This window comes from Nicotiana tabacum, chromosome 9 (assembly GCF_000715075.1).
Source record: "Nicotiana tabacum cultivar K326 chromosome 9, ASM71507v2, whole genome shotgun sequence".
Taxonomy (NCBI): Eukaryota; Viridiplantae; Streptophyta; class Magnoliopsida; order Solanales; family Solanaceae; genus Nicotiana; species Nicotiana tabacum.
The window spans coordinates 6163355-6186114 of NC_134088.1; the positions used below are offsets into that span (position 1 = coordinate 6163355).

The window sequence follows — 22760 nt, forward strand, 5'->3', positions numbered from 1 at the left end:
TGCCTAGCTAAGGGTCAAACAGAACAAACAAAAGGCTGGGTAGCAGAAAACTTGCATGGAATAACAAATATATCTTTCATTCTAACAAAAGAAATATGTCCTAATCTGTTATGCTATAAAATCTCCATTTTATTAACAACAGAATGATTTGTACAATGAGAATCAGAAGCTGCAAAAAGTAATGGAGAATGGTATTTACAAATGATAGAAGAAGAGTTATCAGAAGTGGAAGTAGACAAGGCAGAAATAGGTGAACAATCATCTGATCCAAGCTTGTAAAACCCAACTTCCACCTTACCAACTTCCACTGGGCTCTTCAGTGAAGGGCCCTGGAGAAGACAACAACGTTTGGTGAAAAGTAGGTCACAGTCTAAATAAGACACAAGCTGGTAAACAGAGATGAGATTGTAGTGAAAACTAGGAATGTACGAGACATGATGAATAATAAAAGAGAGAAAATATATTGAACCAGTGCAAGTTACTTTAACTTTATAACCATTTGGAAGAGTGACTAGGTAGGGCACAACAAGGGGTTTAATATCAAAGAGGAGATCTTTGTTAGAAGTCATGTGATTAGTGGCCCCAGAATCTGTAATCCAACTGTTATCATTGACCCTAGTTAACATACAAGTACCATAACCAATTCCTACAGATTCAGAAGGAGGAATTATACCAGCAAAATTTGCAGAAGCCATGAGACTGGATTGAGTGCCTTGTTCTGATACATGACTCTGTTGCAACAGGGGCATCAGTTGTATATATTGCTCTTTTGTTAGACCGGGAATCAAAGAGGCAGATTCAGAATAATGCTCAGATGGAGAATTGGAATCAGAATTAGGAACATGTTGAACCTCAACATTAGCATCTACTTTATTCCCTTTAATAAATTTGAAGTTGGAAGGGAAGCCATGAAGCTTGTAGCAATTTTCAATGGTGTGACCAGGATTTTTGCAGTATCTACATAGCATATTAGATTTATTTGGATCAAAATTAATTTTCTAGAAGAACTGACGTGGAGAATTGGCTGGTTTGCTGGTAGGGTTATTGAAATTTGCATTGAAAGAGGCTGCCTAAGCCTGAAACTGAGATGAAGGACTGGTTTGCCTTTGCCTTTCATCTTGGAGAAGAATATTGTAGATACTATCAAGAGAAGGTAGAGGATGCATCATGAGCAGGTTGCTCCTCACACCAACATATACATCATTGAGTCCCATAAGGAACTTATGCACCTTATCCTTCTCCTTTTCTTTTTGAAGATCAGACTTGACAAGACAAGAGCATCTATTTGCATGATTAGTACACACATATCCTAACTCATCCCACAATTTCTTCAACTTGTTAAAATATGAGGTTATATCTAAGGACCCTTGGAAGGTTGAAGCAAGTTCCTTTTTCAACTCAAACACCTTAGTCCCATCAACTGAACCATATCTTTTATTAAGTTGAGACCAAATACTCTCTGCAGTCTCAGAATACTGGACACTCTCAACAATATCAGGTGAAAGTGAACTGGTTAACCAAGAAATAACCATATTATTACACCTATTCCATTGTTGAAGCTGAGGTGAATCCTCAGCAGGTTTAGGGCAACTTCCATAGACAAAAGCTAATTTGTTTCTAGCTGAGAGAAACACGATCATATTTCTACGCCATCCCCCAAATCCACTACCAGTAAAAGGGACAGTAACAAGAGATACCCCAGGAATATCAGATGAAAGTAGATGTAGATGGTTAGTGGGGTCAGGAATGAACACTGATGTATTAACAGGTGTAATACTTGTCTCTACCATGATGAACAACAGAAATAGCCACAAAGAGAATACGATCCAAATTACTAAACAGAAGAATTACACATGCAATCAACGAGCAACCAGAGATGATGCTCAAGAAACGAAGGGAATGTTACCAGGCTTTTTCGCAACCGGAAAAGGTACAACCCTCAATCAAACGAACAAGAAAACCCTAAATCTCGTCGCAAACTTCGTGATTGTTCAAAAAATCTTCTAACAAAAGTAATATGAGTAGAAGAAACCCTTGAAAGGTGAACAACTATGAAAAACCCCAAAATAGCAACAAAAATCCATCAATCATCAGAAAATGCGAAGAACTTTGCGAATACTGTAACTTCGGCAGAAATCGATGAAATTACAATCGATCGAACGAGAAAGAGAAATCAGCAGATACTCTGCTCTGATACCATGAGAAAATTGCGAGAATTCAACTAAATCATATGAATTTGTTGACTAGGGTTCTTGTTGAAGAAAACTAGAGAGAAGAGAAGCTCATTTCGTATTCCAGAAGAAAAAATGAATCTGTCAGTTTTGTTTCTAGAGAGTTCCTCTCTCTTTATTTACATTGGGCTTATTATTTACATTGGGCCAAAATACCCGGAAAAAATAAAACTACTCTAACCCAAAAATGTAATACAACATAAATATTTGGATATCTAAGTTGGGCCATCCTTCTTGTCTATTTGGGCTTTGTGTGTATCAGCAAGTATTCCAACACACATCTCTGCTATAAAGGTATATCATTTAAGTGATGACTAAATTGAAGGTGAGTTTGATTCTTATTGATTACTGGAATATCAATGGTGTATCGTAGAGGAGTGTGGTGGAATAGTAACGATTTATCAATTCTTAATCATATGTGTCAGGTTAGCTTTCTATGGTGAGAATACAATGTGTTTCAAACACTATAATTTGAAAATATTAACCGAATACAAAGTACAATATAGTATTTTCCCCCATTTTGAATGTCAAATAACTTAAAAGAAATGATTTTTTTCATTTTTTTAAAGAAATATAACTTGAGCTATATTAATTAGCCACTTTACAGGCCCACCAAGTTTCATCCATTTCTATCATACAATTTGGTGAAAAAGAAAGGAAAATTACCAGCTATGTCCATTTATAAGTAGCTCATTATAAAAATTGGTCAATTGATAAAATATTACTAATATTAGTCAATTAGCTATTTGTTGCAAAAAAATATCAAATTTTTGCTTTGTTTTGAGTGAGTGTTATTAGAATAGATTGGGCACAACTTAAGGAGCTTGAATCTCAGTTTTAGGATGATTTGGTGAGGTTTTGAGTTGGTTTGAATTGAAAATTCGAAGTAAAAGCTGAACATGAAAAAAAATTGATGTGTATCACACTATGTATCATTTATGTATCACATATGTATCATATTTGTATCAATTGTGTATCACATGTATATCCATATATACCTGTGTGTGAGATACATGTGTGATATATGTTTGATACATGTGTCGCAGAAGACTTTTTTGAACTCGATTTAATTACGAATTTTGATACAAAACCAGTCAAAATCACCTCCAATCTTCCTCAAATTTTATATATTGACTTATCTATATATTTTCAATGAATTTCAACTATACCCATTGAAAAAGTTCCTTTTTTGTTTAGATTTTTGGAATATTGTATAGATTTTTGTATTTCATCACCTTATTTGCTACTCCGTCCATGAAATTTCCTTTTCGTCTTGTATCTAATGTTGCTAATCACGCTTAAAAATATGAAAGGTGATTTTTGCATGTGATTCTTTGATAGAAAGAACCCTATTATTTGGTTTTTCAATTTTTGTAAGCTAATTTTGGTAAGTCTATGACTAATGGCTAGATGTTGGTAAATTGAGATTTATTTGAGACATTTGTGTAAGTTTCCCAAAAAGAAATACAAATATTTTAACTAGCAATTCTTTGGCAGGTATACGACTTGAAACAAAATGAAGCCATTTTGCTAAACATTGACCTCTTCATTCTCTGTGTTATTGCATTTTGTGTTTCTTGTTTCTTAGCTATGTTCATTTAACTAGAGACATTATTATTGCTTGTGGTTCCAGGTTGATCACCGTTTAGTACTATCTATGTAAAATGACACACAATAAAGAGACGAGAAAAACCTTTTTTGAGAATATTATTTGTAGACGCTGAAATGGTATTGAGAAAGAGGAAAGATGGATATAATGTTGTTATGATGTGGTAAATACTCTTCTTTGAGTTTTGAATGGATTACTAAAATATATTGCAAGGGTAAAGCCATAGTTTGCGAGAAGTTTTATTGTGTGCCTCACACAACTGTTTGAATGGATTACTAAAATATATTGCAAGGGTAAAGCCATAGTTTGCGAGAAGTTTTATTGTGTGCCTCACACAACTGATATTAGTTGTGTGAGGCTCCTTTCTGTCTCACAAATTTGTGGATCCTAATCTTACACATCTGGGTCCACAAAAATCTGGGTCCACAAAACTGTGAGACAAAAAAGATGCCTTATACAATGGGAGAAATTTAAAAATAGCCAGATTTACAACTGGTCATTCAAAAATAACCTAGTTTCAAAAGTAATCGAAATTTAGCCACTTTTCATGTAAAGATAAATCTGAGCGAAAACACTGTTCAAAACCCGAAAAATACGCCCGTATATTATACTGGAGTTCCAACATAAGTATGCTTGAACTCCAGCATATTATACGAGAGTTCCAGGATAACTATGCTGGAACTCCAGCATAATATGTTGGAGTTTCAGCATAAGTACACTAGAACTCCAGCATAATATACTGGAGTTCCAGCAAGTATAAATGTCCAGTATAATATACTGGAGTTTGGAGCATCGGTGCTCCAGTCTCCCGTATATTATACAGGAGTCAACAAAGTATACCGGTCCAGCATAATATGCTGAAGTTCGTACATAGATGCACCGAACTCCCGTATATTATGCGGAACCGGTCTCTGTTACAGCAAAATAGTGGCTATTTTTTATTGACTTCGTAAACGGTGACTATTTTTGAATGACTAATCCGAAAACTGGCTATACCGTGCTATTTTAACTTATACAACTAATGTCAGTTCTAAGAGACATAAAATAAAATTTCCCATACTTTACCATATCATAAGAGTAAAATCATGTCGCAACTTTCCCACTTGCATATTTCATTTTATTGTATTTTTTCCGGTTCTTTTTATTTAATTGATTACAAGGAAAAATATCTCTTAGTAAATGTTGGACAAATAAAATAACATAAGTACATAACGTGTGAATGCAAATTTATGGAAGAGATGTGACAAGTATAATCACTATTAATCTCTTTTTGTCTTCTCCAATCAAAAATTGTGTAAACTTTTTCACTTCCTTTTTTGTTTCTGCAATACTCAGTCTCTTATTTTACTCGGATACCAAGCATTGCAAAAATTGTATTGAAGCAAGAAACATTTATTTTTAGATCAACTTATTAGATCAGGTTCTGTTATTTTAACTTTTTAGTATTATTTTATTTATCTAATTTTTTTATTTCTATTACCTAGGTATATATTGTCATTTTAATAGTAGAATTTAAATATGTCAATGAAAAGTATGAACCTGGTTATTCAAAACTTCAAAAAAAAGAGAAGAGTTGAATCTTTGAGAAAAAACATATATGAAAGAGTTTTTTTTCAGGAAAAAATTCCCAGGAATAAAGAAATCTTATATATTTGTTCCATATATTTAGCTTAAACTCCAACGTAAAAGTTCATGTTGTACTTGTTAAAGACCAATTTAGCAAAGATCAAATACATATTTCTCATTAAACGACTAGGAATGGCGATGGGGCGGGACGGGTGCGGGGCGCAGTGGCCAGTGGCGAAGCTAGAAATTTTTCTAAGGGTATTCAAATTTGAAAAAAGTGAAAAACATTTCCGGACAAAGGGTGTTCAATATATGTTGTATACCTCTAAAACGTAATATTTTACCTACATACACAATACAATTTTTCGGCGAAGGGTGGTCAGTTGACCACCCTTGTGATCATGTGGCTTCGCCACTGGCAGTGGCGAAACCAGAAATGTTTTTAAGGATGTTCAAACTTGAAAGGAAAAAAAAATTCCGACAAAGGGTGTTCAATATAGGTTTTATATATCTAAAATCAATATTTTACTTATATACACAGTGTAATTTTTTGTAATTTTTCGGCGAAGAGTGGTCAGTTGACCACCCTTTGCTAAAGGTGGCTTCGCCCATGGCGGGGCGGGGCGGGGCAGGTTTAAATTTATGTGGGTGTGGTGCGGGTTGAAGCTTATGCGGGGCAGGTTGCGGGTTCTTTTTATCCTGGAAGTTAATTTCACTGTTTAATCACTATCTTCAAATACATATTGAACCATATTCTGTAGGAAAATCATAACGTTGCTTTTTTTTTTTTTTTTTGCTAGAACACATTTACCTGATTATGTGTTTGATTCTAGATTTCTAGTAATATTTTTTAATTAGGAGTAATAACATTCTTGAAAGTTCAGCAGCTTATAAATTATATTAACCATTTGTTACTATTAGTTCATAGTTTATCAAAACTAAACGTAATAATTTATTGAAATCATAATCTTATTTCAATATTATAATACCTTATTTATAACTACAACTGTCCGTTTATCTATTCGGGATGTTGTATATTTTATCCATTCAAATGTGCTAATATTTTGCAGATCATGAAGTTTAGTTGTCAAATTTTGAAAGTTTTATTTTATAAATTAATCAATAAGTGAAATTTTATAGATATCATAAAAAATTTAGTCCTAAACTGTTATAAATAGCATAACTTTTGGTACAACATGTTAAGTGAAAAATAGATAACTGGGTCATTAAAATATGTTACTAATCAGTAGAAATGAAAAAGGATAATAGAAACAACAAAAAAATTCACTATACGGGGAGGGCCGGGTTAAAAACAAAAAATTTACTATGCGGGACGTGGCAGGGCGGATTGAGTCATTGCAGATTTAAGTTGAACCCGCCCGCAACCGCCCCGCCCAGCCCTATTACCATCCCTTCAAACGACTGAATGTGTCATCAATGAAAGATCTCTGCATACAATTAATACTTTTAACCTATATTTATATGTTCTGTCCTTTTATTTTCCATGAAATAACTTTGGTACTAAAAATGACCAAATAATTAATTTATACCTTGACAACCAAATACTGGCAAACCGGTTTGAACAAATAAAGCTAGTACTACTATTTTCCTTATTTTCTATTCTCCTCTAATTAATTTTTACGTGTATATATATGATGGAATAATGATTAATTTTTATAAAATTTTTTGCGTTAATTTGGTAAAAAAGTAGCAATTTCTTATTACGTGTCCTAGAATGAATTAAAAAAAAAGAAAGGAAAACCTCTCTCCTAACCTAGTTATAATTGGATTTTATTTTTGTTATTAATACTCCGATCCTTACGTTATTACGTGTATATAAAGAAACTACAATAACCTACACTTCATATTTTCCAAACTCAAAACCCTAGAAAATCATTCTTTTCTTCTCAGAGAAAAAAAGATGAAGGTTATCGCCGCCTACTTGTTGGCCGCATTGGGCGGAAACGCCAGCCCTACGGCGGAGGATTTGAAGGCAATTCTCTCTTCCGTTGGTGCAGAAGCTGATAATGAAAAAATTGAACTGTTATTATCTCAAGTTAAAGGAAAAGATCTCACTGAACTTATTGCTGCTGGTAGAGAGATGATTGCTTCGGTGCCTTCCGGTGGTGGTGGTGTTGTGGTTGTCGCTAGTGGCGGCGGCGGCGGTGGTGCAGTGGTGGAAGAGAAGGTGGAGGAAAAGAAAGTGGAAGAGAAAGAAGAGTCTGAGGAGGACTTTGGTTTTGATCTCTTTGGTTAGATGAATTGATATATTGTTGGTGAATTTGATCCTTTGTTTATTTTTGGATTAGAATTTGAATTTTAGTATGATTTTCTTTTCTATAAGTAGTAATTATGATTTGATGTTATGTTTAGGTTTACAATCTGTTTATGTTGGATGTTTCTTTTAAATAAAAATTTGACTATTTTTCAATTTGTGTGTGTCGTCTTTGGTTATGCTATTCTTTTTTATGTATCGTTTCAATTTTATAAGTCATATTGGACATGGTGGCGCTAGCCTTTCTGTTGCGGGTTTGGTTCAACTCAGTAGCTCTTTGGTCAAAATCCTATATTTGTCTTAAGAAATCCATTGAATTATATATAAATTACTATTAATTTAGTACTCACTGTCTTAAAAGGGCTAATTCCAAACTCATAAACTTCAAATTTTGACTTCGCCTCTGAACCGTTTTCTTCTGTTTTTATTTTTACTGCGTGTGTGTGTTTTTTATGGGTTGTCTTATGTGATTATCTCATGCTTTTCTTCTCTTTTAATCGAAAAGATATGAGTAATTCTATATTACTCCATAATATAAAAGCACCTTCGCATAGTAGTACTAATTATTTTAATATCTTCTTTGTTTGAGAGTAGAAGGGGAGTCTTAGCGTAATCGTGAAAATAGCCTCTTGCAAAAATATAGGGTAAGACTGATTATAATAGACCCTTGTAGTCCGGCCCTTTCCTGGACCCCGCGCATAGCAGGAGCTCTTTCCTGGACCCCTACATAGCAGGAGCTCTTTCCTGGACCCCTACATAGCAGGAGCTCTTTCCTGGACCCCTACATAGCAGGAGTTTAGCGCACCGGGTTGCTCTTTGCCTTTGTTTGAGACTCACTTTAATATGATAATGCAAGCTATTCCTGTTTATCTTACTTCTGTTTTACCTTTTCTTTGTTTCGTTTTTGGTGTGTATTTTGATAATGTCACAGTTTAAAACTTAAAAAACAGATTAAAAAGAAAAGATTTTGAGTATTCATGATATCAATTCCATTGGCAAGAACAAAGTATTTACATGTTTTCAGTTACTTCATTCAAGTACCATGTATATGTTACTTCAGCTCATACTATATGTAATCTACAATAGGTTTACCAAACAAAAAATTGATTTTGAGGTGTAACTAGGGTTTTGGCAAATGGGCAGGATAAGCTGAATTTATGCGGGATTAGAATCAAAATTAGGGTGGGTTTAACTTTTTTCTATAATAGTAATTTTAATTTGTTTTTATGTTTAGATTTGATACCTGTTTATGTTGGAATTCTTTTTATTATAAAAGTTTTGGACTATTTTTCGATTTGCACGTGCCATCCTTGTGCCATCCTTGTTTATGGTCATTTTAATCTTTTCTATATCGTTCCAATTCTAATGTCATGTTGGATGTACATTTTTTCTTCCGGTTTCATTTTTATTGTGTGTTTTTTTAAAGCTTTGGTTTGTGTTTTGTGATTATATCATACTTTTCTTTTAATCAAAACGATAAAATATAAAAAATTACTCTATATATATAAGGCATGATATACTTTCTATTCCTTTGCATACTAATTATAGTGTCTCCTTAATTAGAAGTCTCGATTAACACGAGGAATGAAAAAAAATGCTTCCGCTTTAATATTAATGATTAATCCGGTGTGAATCCGGATTAGTCTGAGCGACAAAACATATACCGAATATCAGGTGGAAAAAAAATTACTATTGAATATGACAAGTCAATCATGCAAGTAGCACCACTCTAGTTCTTACTGTTTAGAGTTTCAAGTTACTCTACTTTCGGTTTTATCTCAAATTAGTTTTCAATCATGACATAAAATACAGACTATTCTTGCCCATCAAAATGAAGATTACATTCAAATAAATACGGACTGTGGGTGGTACTACTGTATTATTACTAACTTCCTCTCCATGTTTTCTCTACGTCATTTGTAAGCTACTCCCTCCGGTTCACAATAAGTGACCAATTTATTTTATGAACAATCATTAAGAAAATACTAAGTTCTATACAAAAATACCTAGTATGACTAAACTAAAACTTTTTAGGAATATGTACATAAGAGTAATTTTGTAAAAGCAAATTGAATTTTTTCTTGATTATATAAATGGACACTTATTTTGGACCAAAATAAAAAAGCAAATTTTTCATTTTGATACCTAAACTTTACTAATCACCTATTGAGCACCCAACCTTTCCTCGAATTGTGCCTTTGCCTATAAGAATTTTGACACAAGAGCTAATGCATAGACTTGGACGCCTAAACTTTTCAGAATTTCGTTTGCAAATTTATATATAAATATAATTGTGGGAATAGACAAGGTGATTTGGCACCTCTATTTGGCCAAGAATTCTATTTATCTTTTTTCTCCTTTTTTTTGCCTTTTCCTAGTTATAAAATGTCAAAAAGTATATCTAATCATTTCTTTTCCACTTCCCATATTAAAGTCTTTACAAGAAGTAATTACTTATTAGTTATTGTGCATTATAGTGAAGAACTGTTATTTCTTCAACTATTTTAAATCATATTAGAAAATTTACGTTACACGTTACCACGTCTAAAAACGTTTCATAGTCTGCTCTTCTTCTTTGTAAATGCAGCCTTCCTGAATTCCATATATTCCCTTCTTTTGGGTTCCTCTTCTGCGTGCAATTGTATTTTCCTTTTGTTCAACATTTCTTCTGTCTTTGAAACTATTCTTTTTAACCGGTGAAGATACCCAATGGAGCAGAACAAATTAAATAAGAAAGCTTTGAGAAAAAGAATGAGAACTTCTATGTTCTAGACAAAGATGTTTGATAAGAGTAATTTAGTTGGTAAATCAGATATATGTTTAGTTGCTAATTAACTGCTCTTCTCCCTCTTGTCCTACAACGACTTCTCAGCTTCTTTTTCTCTAATGGAAAGAAAAAGTGTGTTTCTGCTTTTATGTATATCCCTTTCGTCATTGACCAACAAGTAAAATTACCGGGATGAACTTTTAAACTTCTTTGAATTTTGCATTAATTTATCATATATATAGTATAACTTTTTCTCTTCCTTGGTATCCAGATCCCAAACCAAATGAGATTTTTTTTGCCTTATTTTGTTTATTGAATTTTGTATCAAATAGTTGTCGTCTATCATTCTTTAATTTCTTAGGATGTAGCAGTAGTTTATTTTCAATATCGTGGATGGAGTACTTTGGATTCTTTATTTTTGTCATATGCCTCCAATGTTCCTAGCTTTATTAAAAATTTGTCCCCTTTTTCTCCAATAATTTTTAATAGTGTAACACACAATTTTGTTGATATTTTGAACGTAAACGAGTAATACATAACAACGGCTGATATATAATTAATGAGAATATTTTCAAGTAATTACTTGTAAATATTATCAATATTGTGTGATTTATCACGAAATACATGTTATTTTCATACATATAAATTTTTATACAAACATTTCAGGAGTATTGATTAGATACTAGAGAAAAAAGTAAAATTTTGAGGATTTTGCAAATGTTTTGGACAAAAAATGGGGGTTGTTTCACTAGGGAAGAAGGAGAGAAAGAATTGGATTATATATCTCCTTCTAAAAGAATCCCCCTCTCAATTTGAAGGGACTGATCGGATGCATATTGCTAGAAGTTATTTAGAGTAACAAGCGCATTTTTAAGCTTTTGTAGAAAATAAAGGGTATTTCATAGAATAACAAAGCAGAAATTATAGGATATTATATGAACATTATCGTTTGATTCCAAGAATAAGAAGGTGAAAAACTATAAATTTTGGTACTCTAGAGAAACTAAAATAAACCAAAGATAAAATTTAAAAAAAAAATAACATTCTACTATATATAATAATACCTTTATGAATCAGTTCTTTATAGTGATGATAATAATTGTTAGACCAGAACTGCCTCTCCAACCATATACTCCATAAATGATGACTTTTTCTTTGAGATAATGCTATAGAATATTATTAAAGAGAGGAGAATTGAAAGAAAAGCGAAAAGAAAAAAAGGTAAAGAAGAGAACAACAACCTAAGTTTCATGCTTACAAATAGATCACACGAGGAACTTTCAAAAAATTTATATGCAATATAATTGTGGGATGCACAGGTCAAACACATGTTAGACAAAGACACTTATTATGTCTAAAAGCAATAATAGTTCAAATTTTGTTGAAACTTCTTTTCAATTTTTTAAAAACCAGAAAGCTCATTAATTTTGATTAAATATGTACTAGCTTGTATCAGATTTACGTATGCACGGATATATGTGGTTCTTATAGAATCATACCCTTAAATGACTTTAAAAATATTTTATGTTTGTGACTTAATAAAATTTAAGGAATTAATATTTGTATGCATATTAAGAACTTATTTTTACATCTTCTATCTCAATTAAATTTATAAAAATAAATCCTTTTCAAATTTATTAATATTGTCTTATACTACCAAGCGAAAGCGCGGATAAGTTTACTAGTTTTGTATATAATTCCACTAATGGTTTTACCCATCAATTATGCACAGAAGGTGTTTGATGTTAAACAAAAGGCGGAAAGCACAAACCAACTGATTCTGCCGTTTCATTTCTCCATTTATTATTAAAAGCATATACACATTAAATATGAAAATGGGAAAAGAACGAGACTTGTTGCCTTTTCATTTTTCCAGGTGAATTTGCTACTTGCTGTTTAAGAATTCGAGGCAGAAGCAAAGTATTTCCATTTCTTTATTATATCTCAGAAATATACTCAAAAGGTAGCTGCTGTTTCTTGTGATTGAGATTTATTTGAGTCTTTTTGCTGAGAAACACCTAGTATAGGATTCTACCATGTTGCTATTGAACTAATTATTCTGCAGTCTATTAAGATCAGCTGTCAAATTCTTAACCTTAATTCCACCATTCTCTTGTACATTCCAGCTTTTGCATTTCATCTTCAACTATCTTTTTGATGATCAACTCTCTTTACTTGGACGTTTTTTTAAATATGTATGTGTTCTTGATGCTTGTAACGTTTACTACTTGATAATGCCTAGCCAGGATTTCAAGTTTATGGGTTCAGAATTCTAATCGTTTTAAGTTACTAGGTTCTAAATTAATTAATAATTTATACATATTCAATGGATTTTATAAGATAAATATAGGGTTCGAACCAAAGGTATTGAGTTCGGCCGCCCCAACTCGTTTTTATTGAGATTGAATTTAAAAACTAATTTTTGCAAGATATGTTTCTTGACTCTTCTTTTATCAATGTAGACTGGAGATCAGCTGCTGTAACTGAGGGACAATATTCTTAAACTCAAACAAGAAGTTGAAGCTGAACTATTTGATGAAGATTCTAATAAAGATTGTGCAGATACCAATGTGCGTATCTCAATAAAAAAGTTGTATTTTCCCTTTCTAATATTTGTTATGACAGCAACACCCTCACCTACAACATACTCTACACCCGCACAAGGAAAAAGAAAGGGAATGTTGTTATTTTAGTTATTTATTGAAGCAATAACGGCCAAGAACAACTTAGCTCACAGTTTGCAAGAACTCAAATGTCTCCCGACCAAGGGGTAATTCTTAATTTAAAGCTTACGTGTTATTCTTCCCCATTATATTCATTTGCTTCTGTACCCATCGTCGGAAAATTATACTGTTTAGCTCGGTAAGTTTTTTTAAAATATGTATATGTACTATATAATGACACCGCTTGACTTGTGGTGAGTTTATTTTTTTATATTTTGATTCCCCTTAATGAAAATCCTGGTTCCGCCACTGTATGCAATGATTTTGCATGTTATCAGGCTATACAATTTGCTAGATAGATATTGAGTTTAATTTCTACATATCTTCAGCGTAAAAGGTTCTGCACACAAGTATTGAATATACAATAGGTTAAAAGTACATGTCGATAGCTTTTACATTATTAGTGTGTACATATGGGTGAAGTCTACAGTGGAAGAGTATTAACAGGAATCTCAATAGTCCTAGTAATCCGCTCTAATGTAACTCATGTTAATAGGTGGGCACAAATGAAGAACCAAAAGATGATTAGGGGTGGGCATAGTTTGGGCAAACCCGAAACCCAAACCAAAATCCGATTTTTTGGATTTGTAGTTTGGATTTTGTATTACGGATTGGATGATGGATTTGGTACTTCGTATTTTTGAATATTCGAAAATCTGAAATTTTTATACTTTATATTTAGTCCATTATCCATATGCCAATAGTAATAAGTCGAATACCTTGCCCATTAGATACTATCTAATATATTCAATGTTAATTGCTAAGTTAATGTCAGAATACTTTCTATTTGGACAGTTTTAGTGTTGCTACTTCTTATCAGCTGTATTAATGTCTCTGTTGCATTTCGATAATAATGATTTCATTACTTGAATACTTTATTTGAAAGATTATCGTGAGAATGAGATACTTTTCAGGCAATTTAACATGAGTACTTCATTTAGATATTCATTTTTGTAATAAGAAGAAACATCTCAACTTATAAGTTCGAAACCGAAAATCCAAAATATCCAAACTGATTAATCCGAAATTGAACTTAAAAAATTTGATCCAATCCGAGCTTATTTGGATTGGATTTGGATTGTCATTTCTTCAATTCGAAATCTAAAATTGAAACCAAAATTTTCATATCCAATCCGAACTGCCCACCCGCCCGCTCGCCCTTAAAGATGATTGCTTTATGACTTGTTGTATCCTTAATGTGCCTATCCTTTTTGTTTTTTCATTGGGTTGATTGTTTCCCTCTAGGTGGTTAACATTTCCGACGATAATCTTGAAATAGTTGAATCTGAACTGTTTGGTGAAGTTGCCAATCGAGATCATGCAGATGCCAATGTGAGTACTGTTAAAAAGGTTATATTTCCCTTTCTGATTTGTGTTGACAGGAACACCCCCACCTAACACAAGGAAAAAGATAGGGAATGGTGTTCTTCTCCATTTTTAACAAACAATGTTTCTTATTTGAACTGTTAGTTTCTTGCAGTATGCACTTTCTATAACCACAAGTTGTGTCATTTATGTTTCTATCGGTGTAGATCCAGTCTCAGACTCTTTATTCTGAGCCAGACATCTGTGAAATCAGAGAAATTGGTGGCCAATGTGACTCTAGACATCAGGAAGCAAATGAATATAATGCGCAAGAACAACTTAGCTCACAGTCTGCAACAACTCAAATGTCTACCAACCAAGGGTTCTTCTTAATCTAATTGAGAATGTCATTGCAATTAGTATGCATATAGAATTAGGTGTAAGGGATGCAATAATGTTGCCTACTTGTTTAACTATTTAATTACAGATGAAAATTTGAAAATATAGTAAATAAAGCGATAACTGCCTAAATAGAGAAGCTTTGCTGCTGTAACTCATCACAAAAATGGTAGAGCACTCATGATATGTATTCCATTGGCACGAAAAAAGTATTCCATTGGCATGAAAAAATAAGTACTATGTGACATATTTGTTGTTACATTATTCAAGTGTCAGCCTAATTGAGCTTCTATCTGTAATTCATTTTTGTTTCCCATCTATGCTTATTAAATAGAGGTACATGTGTCCGAATTTTGATTTTAGAGGTGTAACACTTGCAGCAAATAAACACAGAAAACCTAAACAATTGAGGTTAATGTAGATGTGTTTGATTTATTCTAATGGTGCCATCAGTTGAAAATGGTCCAACTCATCCTGTGAATGAAATGTCTTTCTTTCTTTCTTTCTTGTGTGTGTGTGTGTGTATTTATGGACATATGTGACTGAAGCGTAAATCTTATAACGAGTGATAGCTCATTATTAACTAAATTAGAACTAAATGTGTGTGTGTGTGTTTATATATATTTCTCTCTTATGTTTTCTAGGTGGTTAATGTTTCCGGGTATATTCTTGAAATGAAACAAGAAGTTGAGTCTGAACTGTTTGGTGAAGATGCCAATCGAGGTCATGCATATACCGATGTGAGTATCTGTTAAGCATGATATGCTTTTTCTTAATAATGCCTTTCAATTTTCATTGTTGAGATTTAATTTAAGAACTTGCTGTGTGATGTGCATCTTGACAATCCTTTTGCCATCGTAGACTACTGGAGACTATCGTTATGAGGGCCGAGAATGCATTAGGTATACTCGAGATCAACTATTGAACTTGAGAAAGGTAATAGTCATATTTTGCTTCCTCTGTTGCATCTAATATGTCATTTATTCTATTAACCCGCTTCAATATAGTGCATATTATTGGGTGTTCAAATTGGCCATTTCAAGCAACTTCAGATCGACTACATGAATCCTCGCTTTCCATGTGTTGTCCATTTAAGATTGTCTCAGTCAATATGGAATGAGGAAAAAAAATAAATAAGGATCGTGTTAACTCCCTCCCCTAGCCAAAAAAACGATGATTACTTTAAGAATAATGGTGCCATTAATTTTTTTTCTTCCTTTATTGTTTTTTATTTGGTTGACTGTTTCCCTCCAGGTGGTTAATATTTCTGGAGATATTTTAAAATTCAAACAAGAAGTTCAATCTGAACTGTTTGGTGAAGATGCCCGTCGAGGTCATGCAGATACCTATGTGAGTATTAATGCCTTTCTATTTTCATTATTGATATTTAATTTAAGAACTTCCTGTATATTATGTGTCTGAACTATCCTTTTATCATTGCAGACTACTGGAGACTCTCGTTTTGACGGCCGTGTAAGCTTTAGGTATAAGCTGCTGAAACGGAGAAAGGTAGTAGTCATATCATTTCCTTCCTCTTTTCCATTTTTTAAGTCATTTGTTCTAGTATTCTGCTCTAATGTAGTGCATACTTTTGGATGTTCAAATTTGCCATTTTTTCTTTAAACACCCCCCGGAGGCGCTGTCACTCAGGAGAAAACGACAGTTATGTTTTAATTTCAAGAAATTGCAGATCGACTATGTGTATTCTCACTTTCCATGTGTTGTCCATTTAAGCCTGCCTTGGCCACTAAGGAATGAGTGAAAAACAAGGATCATGTTAACTTCCCCCTCCCCTCGGAAAAAAACCGATGATTACTTCATCATTTATGGTGCCATTAATTTGTTTTGCCTTTATGGTTTTTCATTTGATCGATTGTTTCCCTCTAGGTGCGCAAGAACTCCAAAGATGTTCTTAAATTCAAGCAAGAAGTTGAATCTGAACTATTTGGTGAAGTTGTCGATCGAGGTTCTGCAGATGCCGATGTGAGTATCGGGTGAAAAAGTTATACTTTTCCTTTCTGATTTGATGACAGGAAAACCCCCACCTACAAGTCTACAACACAGTGCATACTCACACAAGGAAAAAGACAGGAAATGCTGTTGTTCTCCATTTTTCCATTTAACAAAAAAGTATTTCTTATTTAATCTGTTAGTTTCTTGCAGTATGCACTGAGTGTAGCCAGAAGTTGTCTCATTTATTTTTCTGTAGGTGCTGATCCAGTCTCAGATTCGTTATTCAGAGCCAGATACCCCTGAGAACAGAGAACTTGGTGGCCAATTCAACTCTAGACATCAGGAAGCAAATGAATATAACTGGCAAGAACAATTTAGCCCACAGTTTGCAAGAACTCAAATATCGCCCAACCAACGGGTACTTCTAAATCTAATACGTTTTTTGCTACTATCTTGTCCAAAATGTAGTTATTTATTAAGATTTTCAGCGATTGAGTTATACAATGTCCTTATAGTTAGTATGAATATAGAATTAGGTGTAAAGGATGCAGTAATATTGCCTACGCATTTAATTATTCAATTATTGATAATATTTTGAAAATGTTTAATATGACCATCGAAGTCAGTCTTTTCTTCACATCAAATGAGTTTTAAGGCTAAGTTTCCCATTAATATAAAAATTTTCCGGAAAAATATACGGACTGTCCACGCAAATCGAGAAAGGCTAAACGGAGCTATTCGAGGTCTCGGAACACAGAAATGAAGGGTAAAACTATAAATGACCTATCCGATCATCATATGTATAAAGGCTGTAGTCATAATGCCTACTTGTTTAATTATTCAATTGTTGATAATAATTTGAAAATATTTAATATGACAAGTGAAGTATGTCCTTTTCTTCACATCTCTTTTTTTGTCTTTTAGTCATGGCAACGGCTTTTCTGTTGTCTTGAGTTTAAGATGACAATTGTGTCTGATATGCAGCTATCTGTCAGTTCTTGATCCCAGAAACCTCTATTTTTGTTTGTGAATCAGGGAGGACCTTCTCCTGCACTAATCAAAGCTGAGCTGCCATGTTCAGTACCTCAAATAAGCAATCTTTTTGGCAAATATCATGTCTTGAATACTGCGACGGGGTAGAATTTTTTCTCTTTGATGTTTATGCATTTTTCAATATTTCTGGTAGTTTCTTATTCTTAGATTTCTATTGCTGCCGATTGTTTCTTTTGCCCCGGTTATCTTATTATCTTGTTGTTGTTACTGCTTCTTTCTCCATGCCTTCTCCATTATTATATTTCTGTTCAACAATGATGTGACTGTGTTTTTCCCTAGCTGAGAGTCTTGATTTCAAAAGTTTTATTATCAGATAATTCTAATATTGCAGCATTATTTGAAGATACGTATTTTATCGAACTCATTGAGACTAACTGATAGTATTAACTTGCAGTATACTCCACAATCCGACTCTGAAAAAGTTTGATCTCCTCAAAAATCAATTGGTTGATTCAAGGATAACTAGCGTGTACATTCTAAAGGTCTGTCCTCCCATGACCAGGACACCTCTCTCTCTTTGCTTGTGTTTTTGTTCACTTCAAAGTTTCCCTATTTTGCGTAGGAAATTTAACGTGTCTTGTCTTTACTCCAGGGTGTTATATCCTTGATATTTGACGAGGCTGTATTGGAACCAACATTTTGCCCGATGTACGCCCAACTCTGTTCTGATCTCAACGGAAATCTGCCACCATTTCCTTCTGTTGAATCCGGTGGCAAAGAGATTATGTTCAAGCGTGTTATATGGAATAAATGTCAGGAGGCATTTGAAGTTGTAGACAAGCTGCGTGAGGAGGTGAGGCAAATGACTGCACCTGAGCAGGATTCAGAAGGCAAAGACAAAGAAAGGTTGATCAAATTGCTCACTCTTGGCAATACACGGCTTATCGGAGAGCTTTTGAAGCAAAAGTTGGTTCCTGAAAAGATTGCTCTTGACATTCTTCAGGTTGTTTATTGTTTGCCTGTTCCTCAGGTCTGCTTGCTCCGTGTTGTCTTTATTGCCTTGCACTCTACCAATGATTGTCTTGTCTGGTTTTGTTAACAGGAACTATTATGGTACGATCACAAAAGTTGTCTAGCAGAACAGAACGTTGAAGCCATTTGTCTGTTCTTCAACAACATTGGCAAGTTGCTTGATGAGAACAAAAAATCAAGGCACATCAACGATATCTACGTTAACTTGTTGAGGAAACTATCAACAAACCCTCAGTTGACTCCAAGGCTGAGGTTTATGGTTAGTGATGTACTGGATTTACGTGCCAATAACTGGGTCCCTAGGCGGGAAGAGGTGACACATCATTCGATCATGTATTTGTTGTCTGTTCATGTCCTGAAATAATGTAATGTTCTTTCCTTCTTGCACAGATGAAAGCAAAAACCATCACAGAGAAGTCCTTGGGGTTGCGTCCTGCCACTGTGAGCATTAAAAGTTCTCCTGGTGCTCAAGGGAGTTTGAGGCCTGGTGGTTTCTTATCAATCGGCCAGGCACGGGTGGTCTGATGCCTGGAATGCCAGGAAGTAGGAAGATGCCTGGTAATGCCTGGGACAGACAACTGGGAAGTTCCTAGATCCTGATGCTGAGAGGTAATGGACTAATGGAGCTTGGTGGACGTGGTCAGAGCCAGTTTCAGGATTTGAAGTTTTTGGGTTCCTACGACGATCTCAAATTAGTACTACAATAGTAACTGGATTATACTGGTTATGTTGTAATAGTAACTAGATTCTCAGTTAAATATTTATAGCTATTTAGTATATTTGTTTAATATATATTTAGCGTCTTGGCAAAAATTTCTGAGCTCACGTGTACCTATAACTGTTTCTCTAGATCCACCCCTATATGTGGTCAGCCATCATTGGTTTGCAAGTCGCCCCATTGAATCCAAGACGACTTCCTCGGGGCAGTTGTGTGTTCTAAGAAGGATTTTGCCTTTGAAAATGAATGATTTATTAAATTCCCTCTCTAGTGAGCCTTACCACTTGAATCTAGATTATTTGGGGTCTCAAAACGAGTACCAAATGTCGAGTGCAGGGATGTATCTAGGTGGGAATAATACTGGGTATGTTGTTGTTGTTGTTATTTGAAGATATGGAATGATCTAACTCATTGATACTAACTACAGTAATATTTATTGCAGTATACTCAACAACCCGACTCTGAAAAGGTTTGATCTCCTAAAAAGTCAATTGATAATTATAGGGATAACTAGTGCAGCCATTCTAAAGGTCTGTCCTCCCGTACCAAGAGAATACATCTCTCTTTGATGGTTATTTTTCAGTTCAATATTTTCCATGTTGGTCCTGGAGATTTAACATGTTTTTATCTTCACTCCAGGCTGTTGTTACCTTGATATTTGACAAGGCTGTACTAGAACCAACATTTTGCCTGATGTATATCCAACTGTTTTTTGATCTCAATAAAAAGCTGCCTCCATTTCCTTCTGATGAATCTGGTTGCAGAGAGATTACGCTCAAGTATGTTCTATTGAATAATTGTCAGAAGACATTTGAAGGTGCTGACAATCTGCAAGAAGAGGCGAGGCAAATGACAGCACCGGAGCAGGAGTCAGAACGCAAGGACAAAGAAAAGTTGATCAAACTGCGAACTCTTGGCAATATACAGCTTATTGGAGAGATTTTTAAGCTTAGGATGGTCAGAAAAAATATTATTCATGGCATTGTTAAGGTTTTCCCTTATTGTTACCATTTGATGCTACTTTTTCTTTTTTGGCCTCTCTTTTTCTCCCCTTTTTCCTTATTCTCGTTGTCTCCCTCTTCTTTCTTTCCTCTTCTTCTTCTTCTTCTTGAGCTGAGGTACGGCTTGCGTACACACTAGCTTCCCTAGACCCCACTTGTGGGATTATACCGAGTATGTTGTTGTTGTTGCTTTTGCAACAATAGACTCAATAATGTCAAGAACTCTACCAATGATTGTCTTTGCTGGTTCTGTTAACAGGAAATGTTAATATACAATCACAAATGTTGTCTGGCAGAAGAGAATGTTGAACCAGTTGCCAGTTACTCATCAACATTGGCAAGCTGCTTGATAAGAGCCAAGATTCAAGGGAGAACATCGATGTTTACTTTGACTGTTTGAAGAAACTGTCGACAAATCCTCGGTTGGCTCCACGACTGAGGGTTATGGTTTGCGATGTGCTGGATTTACGTGCCAATAACTGGGTTCCTAAGCCGATTTTAGTTCTGTAATAGCTTGACGAGCTAAACCAAACTTGCCATTTTCCTTTGAGCCAGCATAAACAAACTTATCAGAAGCTCGTTCTGTTTTTATTTTATGTTTAGATCATGGACATTAATGTTGGATGTCAAAGCGCATAGATGTTTTTTTCTACATTTACATTCAAGAGCGAAGTAAATCATAACTTATGTGTTCGTTCGTTTGAATTCAGTAGCTTTGGCTAGAATTTTGCGAATATCTTGAACATATCCATTATATATATGGTTTTTTGCTACTACCTTGTCCAAAATGTGGTGGTGGATCAGGAACTTCAGTAATTGAGTTATACTATGTCTTTGCAGTTAGTATGAAAACAGAATTAGGTATAAAGGGATGCAATATTGCCCACTTGTTTATTGATTCAATTATTGATGATAAATTGATAATATTTACTATCTCTCGTTCTTCTCTATTCACTGCTTTATTGCCTTTCTGTTAGATGTCTAGATATCTCTATCATTTAAGACAACACTCCAAAACTTCCATTTGATGTGTCGTCACTTGCCCTTGAGACTGCTTTTCGTGTACTATTATTGCAGAGTTACCTATTTAGTCTGGATGTTAGCATGCATGAGCTTCTCTGTCTCTCTCTCTCTCTCATTCACCGTTTCATTTTCTCTTTTTTTTTTTTTTTGTTTTTTTTTTTAGCATTTTAGAGCCGTAATACAGAAATTCAGGAACAATTGTCACCGCCTCACCATGATCGTTCCTCATTTTTTGGCATTTTAGAATCTTAAAATCGGCGTTCCGGCCGATTTAGATTTTCATGTGCTATAGCCTGTGCCATTTGCATGGGTCTAGGCGACCAGACCCAACCGCCTAAAATTGTGTCGGCCCAAAAAAAAATGACATAAGTAACAATAGCCACCGCCTCACCATGACCATTCCTCATTTTTTGCCTCATCATAGCAGTTTCACATCTTTTGGTCCCTGATTTTCGTATGCTATAACACACGTCATCTGCATGCGACCAGACCCAGATCGCCAAAAAATATAGCGACCCATAAAAAATGACCTAAGGAACAGTAGTCATCGCCTCGCCATGACCGTCCCTCATTTTTAGCGTTTAGGGCCATAAAATTGGGATCTCGCCCAATTCTCAGATTTTCGTGTGCTATAGCCCACGCCATCTGCATGGGCTAGGGTGACCGGACCTGGATCGCCTAAAGTTTTTGTTGGCCTATCGAAAAAGACACAAGGAACAATAGTCATCGCCTCACCATGACTGTTCCTCGTTTTATGGCGTGTTAAGGCCATAAAATTAGAATTTCGCCCAATTCTCAAATTTTCGTGTGCTATAGTCCACACCATCTGCATGGGCTCGGGCGACCGGACCTGGATCGCCTAAATTTTTTGCTGGCATATCGAAATCGACACAAGGAACAATAGTTATCGCCTCACCATGACCATTCCTCGTTTATGGCATTTTAAGGCCATAAAATTGGAATTCCGCCCGATTCCCAGATTTCCATGTACTATAGCCCATGCCATTTGCATGGATCCGGGCGACCAGACCCGGATCGCTTAAAATTTTGCCGGCCAATAAAAAACGACCAAAGGAACAATAGGCATTGCATCACCATAATTGTTTCTTCTTTTTAGCATTTTAGTGCCATAAAAGAGGAGTTTCGCCCGATTCCCAGATTTTCG

At 34.6% G+C, this 22760-nt stretch overlaps 3 protein-coding genes and 1 pseudogene across 3 annotated transcripts; 3 read left to right on the plus strand and 1 right to left on the minus strand.

Moving 5' to 3' along the window:
• Nucleotides 1–1070: 1070 nt before the first annotated feature.
• On the minus strand, nucleotides 1071–1790 carry LOC142163775 (uncharacterized). Its single transcript, XM_075220914.1, has one exon. The coding sequence runs from the start codon at nucleotides 1788–1790 to the stop codon at nucleotides 1071–1073; it is 720 nt and encodes a 239-aa protein (XP_075077015.1).
• A 5473-nt stretch (nucleotides 1791–7263) lies between these two features.
• On the plus strand, nucleotides 7264–7821 carry LOC107766732 (large ribosomal subunit protein P2-like). Its single transcript, XM_016585572.2, has one exon. It carries the CDS (start codon nucleotides 7328–7330, stop codon nucleotides 7661–7663), a length of 336 nt encoding a protein of 111 aa, XP_016441058.1. The 5' UTR covers nucleotides 7264–7327; the 3' UTR covers nucleotides 7664–7821.
• A 4351-nt stretch (nucleotides 7822–12172) lies between these two features.
• Nucleotides 12173–20092, plus strand: LOC107766731 (eukaryotic translation initiation factor-like; annotated as a pseudogene).
• On the plus strand, nucleotides 19895–20972 carry LOC142163776 (eukaryotic translation initiation factor-like). Its single transcript, XM_075220915.1, has 4 exons — nucleotides 19895–19935; nucleotides 20014–20101; nucleotides 20211–20528; nucleotides 20832–20972. Exons 1-4 carry the CDS (start codon nucleotides 19895–19897, stop codon nucleotides 20970–20972), a joined length of 588 nt encoding a protein of 195 aa, XP_075077016.1.
• The last annotated feature ends 1788 nt before the right edge of the window (nucleotides 20973–22760 follow it).